The 13945-nt window shown below is 39.1% G+C and overlaps 1 protein-coding gene across 1 annotated transcript in view; it reads left to right on the top strand.

Moving 5' to 3' along the window:
* RGS22 (regulator of G protein signaling 22) overlaps positions 1 to 13041 on the top strand; it is an 80915-nt gene extending 67874 nt beyond the window's left edge. The window contains exons 22-28 of the mRNA XM_081116991.1: positions 3114 to 3293; positions 6767 to 6925; positions 8860 to 8949; positions 10576 to 10669; positions 10779 to 10859; positions 11121 to 11165; positions 11815 to 13041. Of these exons, the coding sequence (XP_080973117.1) occupies positions 3114 to 3293; positions 6767 to 6925; positions 8860 to 8949; positions 10576 to 10669; positions 10779 to 10859; positions 11121 to 11125 (609 nt within the window). The 3' untranslated portion in view covers positions 11126 to 11165; positions 11815 to 13041. The remainder of the gene's footprint in view (positions 1 to 3113; positions 3294 to 6766; positions 6926 to 8859; positions 8950 to 10575; positions 10670 to 10778; positions 10860 to 11120; positions 11166 to 11814) is intronic.
* The last annotated feature ends 904 nt before the right edge of the window (positions 13042 to 13945 follow it).

Genomic DNA, 13945 nt, shown 5'->3' with positions numbered 1-13945 from the left:
GCATATCACCTATTTATAAATGTACTATACACTGTAATTTTCCCCGAGGTATCCATATTTAGTATTTTACCAAGACTTCCTTACCAGAATTCCCAACCATATTTACAGCAACAGTAATAAAGGATTGTGAGTTATAGATAAATACACCAGCAGAGACGAGGGAAGCTTTTCTGTTGGAAAGAATGGCCAAATTCTTAACAAAATGAGTAAGTGAAAGAGCAAGTGCTCAGGTTCAAAAAGCAGTTTATTTTCAGGTTTAAGTGTTGAATGAAATCATATAGAATCTTTGCATTGAAAAGGGAGAGAGGACTTTCTAGGTTTTACAATCTAGACTTGAATACAAGAATGTTTTCTAGAAATACCTACAAGTAGGCATGCAGCCTCCACTTAAACACTCCCAGGGTAGCAGGCTCATTTCCCTGCAAGCAGCCTACTTTATCCCACTATAAAAATAGGGGATAAAAATAAAACTGGAGATTAAGAGGATAATGCGGGAGGCAACGGATTTATGTTTCTCTCTTTCTCCCGCCCTCCTTTCCTCCCTCCCTCCCTCTCTCTCTAAAAATCAATAAACATATCCCAGGCCAGGATTTAAAAAAAAATTATATATTGCTAATCTCCATTAAAAAAAAAAAAAAAGAATGCTATGAGGCCAAAGCTGTTATTCTCACCATTTTACAGATGAAGCTAAGGCGTAGAGAAATTAAGAAACTTGGCATCATACAGCTAATTAGGTGGCAGGGCTGGGCATTCTGTTGCTGACACGCATGCCCTTATCCACCAAATTATGCTCCTTTCAGTAATGACTGTGGTACTATGCAAAAAGGTGGCTCCAGTGACCTTAATCAGATTGTTCTGAGCTGTGAAAAACTGGAAAGAACCCAGATATTCAACACAGGACACTGGGTACTGAATCATGATGCATCTGTACAGTAGACTGCTCTGCAGCCATTAACAGTTGTGCTGTGGGGAAATAATCAATGATGATAAGATACTTTATTGATTTTTTAAAACCTAGCTACTAGGAAACAGTATGATTTAATCTAAAGCAGTGTGTGTGCCGTGGCGGTTTTGCTCAGTGGTTAGAGCATCGGCCCCTGGACTGAAGGGTCTCAGGTTCCATTCGGGTCAAGGGCATGTACCTGGGTAACAGGCTCGATCCCCAACTCTGGTCGGGTGCGTGCGGAAGGCGACCAATCGATGTGTCTCTTTCACGTCCCTGTTCCTCTCTCCCTCCCACTCTGAAAAATCAATGGGAAAATATTCTCGGGTGAGGGTTAACAGTAACAAATAAATAAACAAATAAATAAATAAATAAAAATAAATAAATAAATAAATAATAAATAAAATGGCGTGTGTTTCTCCATAGAGAAAAGACTGGAAGCGCATATTCATCCAATAACTACTTATTGAGCACCTACTAAGGGCTAGGCTAAATCCTGAGGATTCAGCTGTGACCAAAACAGTCTCCCTCTCAGAAAGCTTACAGTGTCATGGGAGGGACAGACCAGGGACAGACGAGGTGATTACAACTGTGTGTTTAGTGCAGTGCCTGCAGAAGCACAGATTGCAACCAGGTACCTAAGGCAGAAACCTCTCCTGGACTGAGGGAGTCACGGAAAGCTTGCTAGGGAAGGCATGCTTACACAGAGACTTAACTGACAGGTAAAAGTTCACGAGGCTAATGTATAATAGGACAGAACAGTTAGGAAAAATGAATTTTCATTGTCTAAAGTCTATCCCTTCACTCTCAAAATTAAACTGTATAACTTTACAAATTTGTTTTTATTTCACAAGCCTTGCATTTCATAGTTATGAACCAGGCTCACTGAATAATTATTATGATAATCTCACTAGTAATGGCAAAAAAAAATACATTTTGGTAACATGCCAAACATGTGGTATAAATAGGCACTTTTTGAGGGGATACTAAATTGAGTAAAAAATGCTAACTATTGTCTCCATGTAACATATCAAGCTCTTTTCACATATACCTTATGCCAAACTGTATGTGAAGTTTTATATGGCAAACACTAGAATTCTCTTTGCTTTAATAGTATCCATAAGACGTGTTATTACAATGCCCATCGTGCAGTGAGTAGTTAATAAATGTTGGCTCATTTCTGCCCTAGAACTACTTCCAAATATGTGTGCTTTCTTGTGATTTCTAGAACAATGTCTGTGACAGACAAATGCTGTAATCCAAGCTAAGCTACCTCTTTATTTAAAAAAAAGCCCTACATCTGTGACATAAAACTGGGCCTTTTTAACATGCGATCACTATTTTTAAGTTCTTTACAATAAAGAGAAGGTAATAGATTAATTAAAAAATAGAGATGCATGCGGACACCCCTGTCGCCACCAGCTTGTAGCCTACGTAGCTGGCCCTTGTGAGCCTAAGCCTCCCGGTGTGGAGGCAGTTACGGCAGAGGAAGCTGGTGTAGCCACTTGTAGGTAGAGTTAGGTGCCTGTTCTCGGGGCTCTCCTGGAAGGCTGCGCGCACCTTTATCGTAGCAACATGCTATTGTGCTCCTCATCTGGTGGAAATCGAGCCTTTTAAAGGACAGGCACTGTAAATGGGGCTCGGCTCAGTGTCTGCATATAGCAGGCACTCAACATAAATTTGTTAAATAAAGCAAAGTAAACACTAGATCTGTTCCTTTGCATGGGAGAAGCAGCAATCAGGATAAAGTGAAACCTGTATTTACGTAAGGTACATTATATTCATCAAAGACGTAGGTGCCTCAAACCCAAGAGAAATAAAAGGTATGGTTTTTTTAAGATAGCCTTGGCATGTCCCAGTACCCTCTTGACCTGAAGTTAAAATGTATGCCTTAGGCCCTGGCTGGGTAGCTCAGTTGGTTAGAGTGTCGTCCCAATACGCCAAGGTTGCAGGTTTGACCCCAGTCAGGGCGCATGCAACAAGCGACCGATGATGCATCAACAAGTGGAACAGCAAATTGATGCTTCTCTCTCTGTCTCTCCCCTCCCCCACCTCTCCAAAACTCAGTTTTTAAAAAGTATGTATTAGCTGAAAGACATATTGGCAGAATTCTATAAAGTGTTCTGGTAATACATTAGTCATGTATTGTTCTATCTTCCCTCCTCTCCAGGACTTGTGCCATTCTCATTGTGATGAATCCATCATCCACAAGAAGACCATGACTATCATCAACTGCTTTATTAATTCCATCATTCCACCAGCTTTGCAAATTGACATTCCGGTAGAGCAAGCCCAGAAGATTATTGAACACAGGAAGGAGTTAGGACCATATGTATTTAGAGAGGCACAGGTAAGAGATCGGGGCACCTGGCTACGCATATTTTTAAACAGTTTGACAATATAGACATTCTTTCAAAGCTTTTGCATCATTCATATTTGGCAAGGCTCCAGTCCTCCTAATACTGGGATTTATTCTCTTTAATTAAAAAAACTTTTGCAGATGCCACAGAACATAAGAAACTAGTAGTTCACTATCTTGTTGATAATATACAACAAATACAATTACTAAATACTATCATTTTTTGTTTCTAATTTAGAAAATAAGCTCCTTCCTTTCCCACCATTCATATTTCCTCTTAAAATATCTGCTACCACAAAAATGTGTGGCATATGTGTGTCCCAAGATTTGTGTATTTTTAAAGATTGGAATATTCACATAGCTCATAAAAGAAGTGAGAGGAGATTTAAGTACCCGACCAACATAAAGTACACAAGCTCATGAAAGGAAAATCATGCCTGTTAACCTGCTCACATTACTTCTTTTTAAGATAAATAATAGAAAACAGTGATTTGGTGAACATAATTTATTTGCATTTTGAAAAGCCTTTTACTGATGTTGTTCCTGAAAAATGGTTAAGAAAAATAAATTATAATAGAGGTAATAGGGAAGGCCATGTCATGACTTAAGTGATATGAAACAGAGATTTAGGGTATGATTGCCCTTGAGCGTGGAAAAAGGCCATTACTCTGTAACATTCATTTGTGAGCCAGCTGTGTTCTAAGTCCTCTGAGGACCTGAGAGTGGGCTCGCAATCCAAATTATGCATTAAAATAGGCGAAAATATAGAGGAATGATTGAGGATGTGCTAGAGAGAAATAGAGAAAACACGGTGCCAGAGTCGTAGCATCTGTTAATGAAAAGATCTGAGAGATCACTCAGCCTGGTCCAAGCCTGCTGATAACCAGGCCAGGGCTGCCCACCTAGATCAAGGGCCCTGAGTCTGACTGTGAACGTCTGGAGCTGCTCACTCCGGTTGGTTTGCTGCACTGTCCAGGGACTGCGGCCGTGAACTTGCTGGGTTCCTCTAGTTTATGCCTTCTACCCGATGTCCTAAAATGGAGCCCCAGGCCCATATCTTAAATATGGATGTTGGAGTGTCAGAAAAGTAAGAGAATATTTATTTAGGGGCCTTACCCCACCAAACCTGTTATTCGTCCTGTGTTTCCTAAGGGAGCTCAGGGAATGACAGGCCAGAGGTCTGGTTGCCATCTTCAGGTCTTCCCTCTCCTGCACTCCCTTACCCTTAGATCTTCAGTCCCTGAAAGGTGTCCCTTTGTCTCCTTGTTATCTGTCATTCTTTCTACTGCTCTCCAGCTTTGTGCCACTACCTCAGTGGTATCTGCAGAGCCTCACAATGATGACCCAGCCTCCCAGCCTCTGGGCACTCTCTAAGCCATTTAACTTTCTGAGACAGAGCAGTCTTTTTCAAAATGCCTATCTGATCATGCCACTTCTCTGCTTTCAGTTACAGTTGCTCCCAGTGTCCTCAGATGGGAGATTGTACTCCTTCCGACACCTCCCTCTAACACGTCTCTCACCATGTACCTCCCAGTCTCACTGGCATATTTATGGTCCCATGAAGTGGCTTCACTCTCTTCCCTCCTGAGCTTTTTGCAGTAACTTCCTCCCTTCCTGTAATATCCCAGATTTGTCCCTTTCAGAGACCTATTATACAAGATTGAAAATGACCTTTCCGTGCCTCACTTTCCTGTTAGACTGGAAGGTCTTTGAGGGCAGGGCCTGTTTCTCATTTTCCTTCGCGGCCTGAATTCCTGGCCTGGGAGTGACGTTTTTGAACATGCGAGTGAGTGATGTGAGAGGACATCTGTCACAGCAGGAAGGAGGAAGGTCGAGTTGGAAATGAGAGCCAAGTTGAGCAGGAGGGCTGAGTAGTAAATTTAAAACCGTTGCCTGTTTTAGCCTTGTTATCAGTGTTGCCTCTGCCTGTCACCCACCTGCATCCCTCATTGCTCAGCCGAAGTTCTCATCACTGGACCTTTCACTCATACTAAAGCCATTGTCAATCTGCTGGCAGCGAGCAAAATGGCTCTATATTTATTAAAACATTTTCTTAGCCATAGTTTGGCTATCTTTTAAGGCTCTGGAGGTACCAGGTCATTTTCATGAATAACACATAAGTTACTAACCTAAAATCTTAATTGCATCTTTTAGAAATAGAGCAATTTTATGTCTGCCTTTGAAAAATTCTGTGTTAATTAGCTGACTTTTACTGGAAGGCCTTCTAAATGGAAACAAATATATCTGAGAGTTGGGAATGACTCAGATTTTAGACAACTGAAAAGTGGGGTCAATAGTTGGTAAATAGAGAAGGAGGGGTATTTAAGTTTAAGAAGTTCACATAAAAACTATCAAGATCCCTGAACAGTGGAGCAGGGGCTTACTGAATTAAAGCATGGCAGGTAAATGAAAACAATTTAAAGGCCTGCATTTTATCAAATAAAGTATCTCCCGCTTTTGTGTTCACAATCCCAAGAGGCTACAGAATCCAGTGACAAAGTAGTATTTTAAAAGGAGTAAATAATTTTAGAATTACTAATAATATCCATGTACAGAAAAGAGGAGTCATGAAACGTAACTAATTCAGCACTCTGCTGATCACTGCAGCATTTGCTTTTTAAAAACTCCTCTTTCCTTCGGAAGAGTTGGCTTGGAGCCTAATGGGATGGTTCATTTTCCTCCAGGGCATTAGAGAAAGGCCATTCCTAGCAACAAAATGTTGGACTTGATCTGATGTGGCAAGTCCTACCTTCTTGGAAGTAATGTATGCCTCTGGAACTAATGGAAAAACTTGGCATGGGACTTTGAGCAACAATTCTTATCTCCATAAATATCACAATTAATCACTTACTGTACAGTGTCCTCATAGAAAGCATTTGTCCAGGATACCACTCTGCTTTTTAAATGTTACTTTTCTTGCTCTCACATAAAAGAGAGATTGTATCATTTAAAAGTTACTCAAGATTTATTCTTAGATCTGCAGCTTTGTTTAAGAGCTTTTCCAGAGGTAAATGGTATTTCCTTTCTCTGAAAGAAGGAAAGGGGAGGGGGAGAGGAGTTTCCCCTTGATGGACCGAATATTTGGGATACTTGCATAAAGCAGCAGAGTGTGTGGCAGATCCGCTAGTATATGTTTTAAAAGAAAACATAAATTTCTTATTTAAAAAGACCTAATGGATTCTTTATTAATACAATCAATTGGTTAGGGAAACATAAAGAATAAAGTAACTTTTAAGTGTATTTAAGATTTTTTTTTTAAAGAAAGGCTTCTCATTGGCAGTAAAAAACATTGATGATAAGCATGTGCTGAGCTAAAACTGTACCAAGATGTCTGGAGACAATAAGTTGGAGGAAACGTGCTGTATATTAAAGATACAATAGTTAATCCATTATTGTGAATTAGCATTTAAAATGGTACATTTGTATAAAATTGTAATCTGAGACATACCTTGTTTTTTATACAGATGACAATTTTTGGAGTTCTGTTTAAATTTTGGCCTCAGTTTTGTGAGTTTAGGAAGAACTTAACTGACGAAAATATTATGAGTGCTTTAGAGAGAAGGAGAGAATATATTAAGCAGAAAAAGAAACTGGCAGCCACAGAAGATGAGAAATTTTCAAAGGTGAGACTAGACTCATTTGGGGTTTAATCAGACTTATAAAAGGTACGTGATTTGTGTGAATTTATAGAGAAATTTGAGCCAGAGAAAAATACAGCAAAGTTACAGAATACAAACTTTAGAGGCTTTTAAGCCTTCAGTTGGAGGTTTCAGACTTGGTTTTAATTCCTTAAAATTTATCTCAAATATCATCTCTTCTGTGTGAAGGCTTCCTTGACACTCTCCTAGGCAACTCAAGAACTCACACCCACTGTAGTCACATGTAGGACCCTCTCTTGGAGAACACTTTATATTGTCTTAGGAATATGTGTTTGCGCTTGCTGTCCTCACTGGACCGAGATCCTCCAGGACAGTGTCTGGCTTTTTCCTCTGTGTCTCATAAGCACTTACACCAGTGTCTAGCACATGCTCGATAATTACTAATTGTATACTAAATGAATGAATGAGTGAGTGAGTGAACAAATATTATGTACTGAGGGCAGCACTTTCAGTATTACGATTGCAGACTGATACATCATTGACTGAAATTTGTATACATGAATCATAAATTGTTCAGCCTGCCTGTGTGTCTGCTAGTCTGTCCACTCATTCAACCATTCATCTACCCATCTTTCTTTATAATTCTCTATTTTAATTGAAGAGGGGTAATAGTTCCCAAATAATGCATTTTATCTTATTTATAAGCTTATGCCTATTCTATGCCTATTCTACTTTAAAAAATAAATGTAAAGATGTTGACATAAGGTTGTCCAAACTTGTAGAAAAATTTTATAAGAGTTAATTAGAGTTTATTTGAGCCAAATTAAGATACTTCTGGAAGTAAGATCTCAACAGACTGAGAAAAATGCTTCAGAGTATGACAGTTTGCAGTTTCTTTTATGTATTTGGAATTAAGGAAGGAGTGTAAGGAACTAAGAAAGATTACACGAAGGTAGGAGAAAGCAAGGCAGGGATTGGACTACAGGATAGTTAAGATTATTTGCTCTTTTGAGGGTGATTACACTTCTGAGGAGTCTGAGAAAAAGGCTTTTCAAAGGTGTGTTAACCTACATGCACAAAAACAATGGACAGGGCTTGTTTAAGGCAAAGATAAACCTTTTACTAAAGAAGTTATATGGCTGGGGCCTGACTACCCACCATGACCTGCCCAGTTAGGAATTTATGATGAGATCACCCTGTGAGGTTACTTTTTTCAAGTTAGAATTATTCCAATGCCCCTTTTTCATCCACAAAGACTATGAAAAGATACAAAAGTTATGTATTGAACACTCATATCTACACAGGTCAAAATAAACACTAACATTCTACTTCATTTGCTTTTTCTCTCTTAAGAAATACTATTTTGCAGAAAGAGTAGATTCTCTTATCCCAGCCCTGAGTTCTATGAACCCCCCATCCCCAACAGTAACCATTAATTTTGGAATATATTCTATCTCTTTTTAAAGATAGTGTTTTACACACGTATATGAGTTTATAAACAACACAGAGGACTATTTTGTACATATTTTAACTTACGTAAATGGTACCATACTGTGTTGGTCTGCTAAGACTCCCATAAGAAAATACCACAGACTGGGTGGCTTAAACATCAGAAATTCATTTTCTCACGGTTCTTAGGCTGGAAGTCCCAGATCAAGATGCCAGCTGACTCGATTTTTTGTTAATCCTCCCCCAAGGATATTTTTTCCATTGCTTTTTTTTAGAGAGAGTGAAAGGAAGGGACAGAGGAAGGGAGGAAGGGAGGGAGGAGACAGAAACATCGATGTGAGAGACATCCATCAAAACAGCAGATTATGTCACATTAGTGATATCAACTTAATGAAACATCAGGTGTGGTGCTCACCACAAAATATTTTTTCATATGCTATTATGACTCCTTTAACTGTAAGTTTATATTAGTATAGCCCCCTTTTTAGAATAATTTAATGTAATTACAGGATGGAATCAAATATGGTACAGGTATTTCAGGAACTGCTACCAAATCAGCTGCTTTGACCAGTGACCTGTCTTTAGCATACGGCCGACAGGTAAGCACAGAAGATGATGTCTACAGAGCACTGGATGGGGGAATGCAGTAGCTCAGTCATTTTACAGTAGTAGAGGTGTGTTTTTTTAAAAATGAGGCTAAAATTGTAATACTAGAAGAGATGGGAAGGGATTTCCTTGAGATTCCAAAGAACATTAAAATTTCAGCTGAACCTGTACAATATAATCAAGGAAAATAATTTTTTGGTACATATGAAGATTTAAGAGGCAGAAGTTGAAGTGACTGTTTTATTGGAAAATAGAATAAGAAAGATATAGAACAAAATAGAATCTATATGTATATAGGTTGATATATTCTTGGGTTAAGAGAGGAGAGTGGCAAATGCTTTGTTTCAATTTTTAAATCCTTTGAAGTGGTCATAAAATTGGCCAGTACATGACCATCAACTAATATGTATTTACATTTATAACTTGTACATTAACATCACTTCCGTGAAATTTCATAAGTTTAATTTATGTCCATTTCTAATGACTTCTCTTGAAAGTGGTTGCATCTTAAATAAAAAAAGATTGATGTCCTGAATATCAATCTTTTTTATATTCAGGAATGTCAAGGAAGTTCAGCTACCCAGCTAAGACTACTGATAGGCTATGAAGCTTTTATTGAGAGAAGAGAAACGTCCAATTTTTTAGAACCATACATTGAAAAAAGCAGTATCTAAAAGTGCATGATACCTAATAATGACATTTGGAAGTACATTTATTAGCCAATGCCTAGCATTAAATTTCAGAAACAGTGTAAAAGGGAGAAATGTGGAATTAGAAATACTAGGCTTCTAATTTTTACTTTGACACTTGCAAGTCAGTATTATTGGAAGCCTGAGAGAAATGACTTAATTCCTGTGAGGCCTTGTTCCTAGCTGTTAAAAAGAGAAAGGGGTGATGATGATGATGGTATTGTCATATATCTCAAGATTAAGAAACTAAACACTTTTGGAGACCAAAGGCATTTTTATAAATATAAATTATTATTGTTGTTGTTTTCATTATTGCTCTTTAATGTATACTTGTTGAATTACTCCAGGAATTGTCAAAATAATCCACTGCATTTAGTAAGTGTGGAATGCTCTGTACAAGCATTTGTTTCAGATAGATTTTACAAATTGAAGGATTGTAATCAACCCAAAGGCAAAACTAGCCCCCCCGAAAAATGTGGATCTTTCCTAAGCACCTGAATTCATAATCACATCCAGCCTATAACGGTGACTGAGTAGCTGGCAGGAAATTCGGGAAGCTTCTGAGGCACCGCCTCACTGAGAAGCTGCAAACCCTCCTCCTCACTCCCAGCCCCTCCCAGCCTGGGCCAGGGAATTTAAAATTTTAAGTCAAGGCTGTAGAGAAAAGTACCTTTAGTTTATCGCACACATTCTTATTAAATGGTTTAAGGCAGGTTGTTAACTTGTGGTGACCAGTTAAAAGGTTAAATGGTTAAGCTCCACTTGGGAAATTTTATATAATTATAAATTTATGATATGCGCATGTTTTATCACATGTTATATGGCAATAAGGTGTTCAAATGAAGGGGCTGATATAAGTTATCATCTTACCTTCAGTTTATTTTCTGGGGCAACTATTTCTAAAATTCACTTTGAAAATCATTTTTCTAGCCAACCTGGTGCTACTCAAAGTACATAGAAGCCTTAGAACAGGAAAGGATTCTCATTAAGGTTCAAGAAGAACTGGAAAAGAAGTTGTTTTCAGGTACTTTCTGCTTCTGCTGACAGGCTGTTCGTTATCTCCCACCCCGGGTTGGTTTTAGAGGACTTTGCTGACGAGTGTGACTGTCCCCATTTCTCTTATTTCTGCGCAGGGGCACCATCTTTAACAAATGTTAAGCCTACTTCTTCAGGTGGGTCTTTGAAGAAGACCTCATCTTCCCACAACATCCAGAGTGAGTTTCCAGGGTGCTCTGTCAGTCTGCCTTCAGCTCTCCCTTCTCGTTTGTGTCGCCTTGTCCTGGCTGTCGGGAGTACAGGGGGCGGGATGGGTGGGGACTGAGTCCTGCACCCCTGATCTGACCCGAGAGTTCAGAGAATTGCTGTGCACGCTCGCGCGCGCGCGTGTGTGTGTGTGTGTGTGTGCGCGCGTTCTCTCTCTCTCTCTCTCTGCTGAGGAGAAAAGACATACACCTAACACTCCGTCCCATTTCCAGAGTGACAGCATCACGTGGGCGCAGACCTGACGTGAGAGATGCAAGGTGAGTGGGACTGAAAGCCGGCCAGCCTCACCCAGGCCCCGCTAACACGTGCTCGTGCCCTTTCACAGGTGCGCACGTAACACAAAAATACATGCACAACCACGCACATCAAACACGCACACACACCAGATAAACTCACACATGCCAAACGCACGCACACACCCTGCTAACAAATCTGTGAGTTGGAGCACTTCGCCTCCCTTCTGGAAGGTACAGTCGGAAAAGGACTGTGATCGGAGATTATGCTCGAGTGAGCAATGTCCCTATAAAGTGGTCGCTACAATGACGTAGCTCACGTGCCACCCATTGACCCAGTACTTGAAGAACCAGTAAAAGTCCCCTTCTGTTTTCTGTCTTGTAGCTTACGTTTTTATATCTCAAAGTCCTTAGTTTCCTGATTCTTGGGAGGGTTTGATGAGCAGATCTTGATGCTCTGAGGCTGCTCATCTTTTTCTCTTCTGGTTTATCGGAGCCACTGCACCATTCGCTCAGTTCCCTACCCCGTAGGCCAACCTCCCGTGTAGAATGTACTGACACATCTGTTAATTTTTTTACCCTTATTACAACTCTATGTTAGGTTTCTTGGTTTGTTTTGGATTTATATTTCTATAGCTACTTATGTTTTCAACCATTTATTTTTCTTTTGCAGGAAATTCTTTAAACCAAATTTAAACTGACATGGAAGCTCAAGTGATTCTTTGATGGTTTTCATTAGAGCAAGCCGTCCACCTAAATAAAGTTGGCTTGTTTTACTCCCACCATTTAAAAATTATAGCTATTCTGCACACATGACATACAGCCTATAAAAAATTTGAAAACTTATTTAGGATAAAACTACTTCTAGCTTGGTTAGAAAGTTAAAAATGTTTTGTTTATTATGGAGCTTAAGGAAGTATCATGCTCCTCAAGTAATTTTTCAACAAATATTCCATGAGCATTACTATAGTTGGTTAGCAGATATATTTAACAGGTGGTTAGGGAACAGATATTCCTAGCAATAAAATTGGCCCAAAACATAAAGGGAAGAGCCTTCCCCACCCCATCCCTATCTCCAACTCTAAAGGAACCATATATTAAAACAGTGGTTCTCAAACTTTAGTGTATGTAAGACTCATTTGTGATATTTGCTAGCAATGCACTCTCTGAATGTCTGACTCAGTAGTTTTTTGGCAGGACCCAGGAATTTCCCTCTTTAACAGACATCCTAGGTGATTCTGATTCAGGTGTTCCACAGGCCACTCTTTGTGATAAACTGTAGTGAGAGAAGAGTCTTAAAAGGTAAAAGCCCTTTTTATTAACTGGAGTTCCACCTGTAGCAGAGAGAACCGGTCATACACGCTTATCTTCCCTGGAGGGAAAGGGGAATGTAAGAAATGACCTGGTGGATGAACCTGCTCCATTCCTAGGCTCCAGGACTCGGAAGGCCCAAGGCCTATGGCCTGGGTTACAGGATTGCGATGTACACTTCCACTTGAATACAGTCTCAGAAAGTTTTTTCGAAGTCAGAACTGCCATTTCTAATTCTCTAAAGAGTTAGGCATTTTAAAGAGGGAAAGCATCAGTAGGCACACTTCAGAGATGATCTTTTGTAAAGCAGTGGCTCTAAAAAGCACTGGAACTCTGTAGTTTCCTCTGCCCCCACCCTGCCCCACAACTCGTAGTGGCCGTGAAGTTTCTGTTTTCCATTTGTTGCCCTTGTTTCTTTTTTTTTGTATTCCACTCTTTTTCTGCCTTTTGCTTTGTTTTGTTTGAGTATTTTATGTGATTCCATTTGCTCTCCTCTCTCAGCATATCAATTATACTTATTTTTTAAATATTCTTACTGGTTTCCCTAGAGTTTGCAATATACATTTACAGCTAATAAAAGTCTACTTTCAAATAAACTCTACTGCTTCATGGGTCGTGTGAGTACCTTATAGCAGAATATATCTAAGGCCTCCCTCCTGTCCCTTATCACACGCTGCCAATTCATTTTACTTACTAATAAGCTACAATCACTGAGTGCATTGTTGCTATTATGATTTTAAACAAACCATTTTCTGTTAGGTCAATTAAGAAGAAAAACAAAACATTTTACCATGATTTATTCCTTTTTTAATGCTCTTTCCTTCTTTATATAGATGAGTTTTTTACCTGTATCATTTCCCTTCTCTCTAAAGAACTTCTTTCAACATTTCCTGCAAGGCATGTCTAATTAGGGCTCTGAGCCAAGGTGATAAGCGTGACACATTCTCTCAGCATTTGTTTGCCTTCGAAAGTCTGTAGTTTTTCTTCACTTTGAAGGATCATTCCACTGGATGTAGAATTCCGCGTTAGTGGGGTTCTTTCAACACTTCAAATATTTCACTCCACTTTCTTCTTACTTGCATGGTTTCTGAAGAAAAGTCAAATGTAATTCTTGTCCCTTCTCTCCAAAGTAGAATCCATAAAATTGCTTCTTAGGTCAGTACTTGGGCTTTTAAAATTCACCAGTTATATTTGCAGTATATCTACAACTACTCTTATAACAAGAACACTTTTAAAACAATTCTTATAGGAAATACCTTAAAATAATTTTGTGGCACACTGGACTGCTTAAAGAGACAGCAAAGATGAAAAACAATGTACACCAGTATTACACTACTTAGCAATTCAACTTTTAAGAATCTACACAAGAGAAATAAAAACATTTCCACACAAAAATTTGTATGCTAATATTCATAAGAGCCAAAATGTGAACACTACACAAAACCAATCAACCGATGAAAGTATAAACAAAACATTGCACATATGCACAATGG

Source organism: Miniopterus schreibersii (genome assembly GCF_964146895.1).
Source record: "Miniopterus schreibersii genome assembly, chromosome: 17".
NCBI lineage: Eukaryota > Metazoa > Chordata > Mammalia > Chiroptera > Miniopteridae > Miniopterus > Miniopterus schreibersii.
Note: the sequence above shows the minus strand (reverse complement) of the source record. Positions and strands in the feature narration are given on the sequence as shown.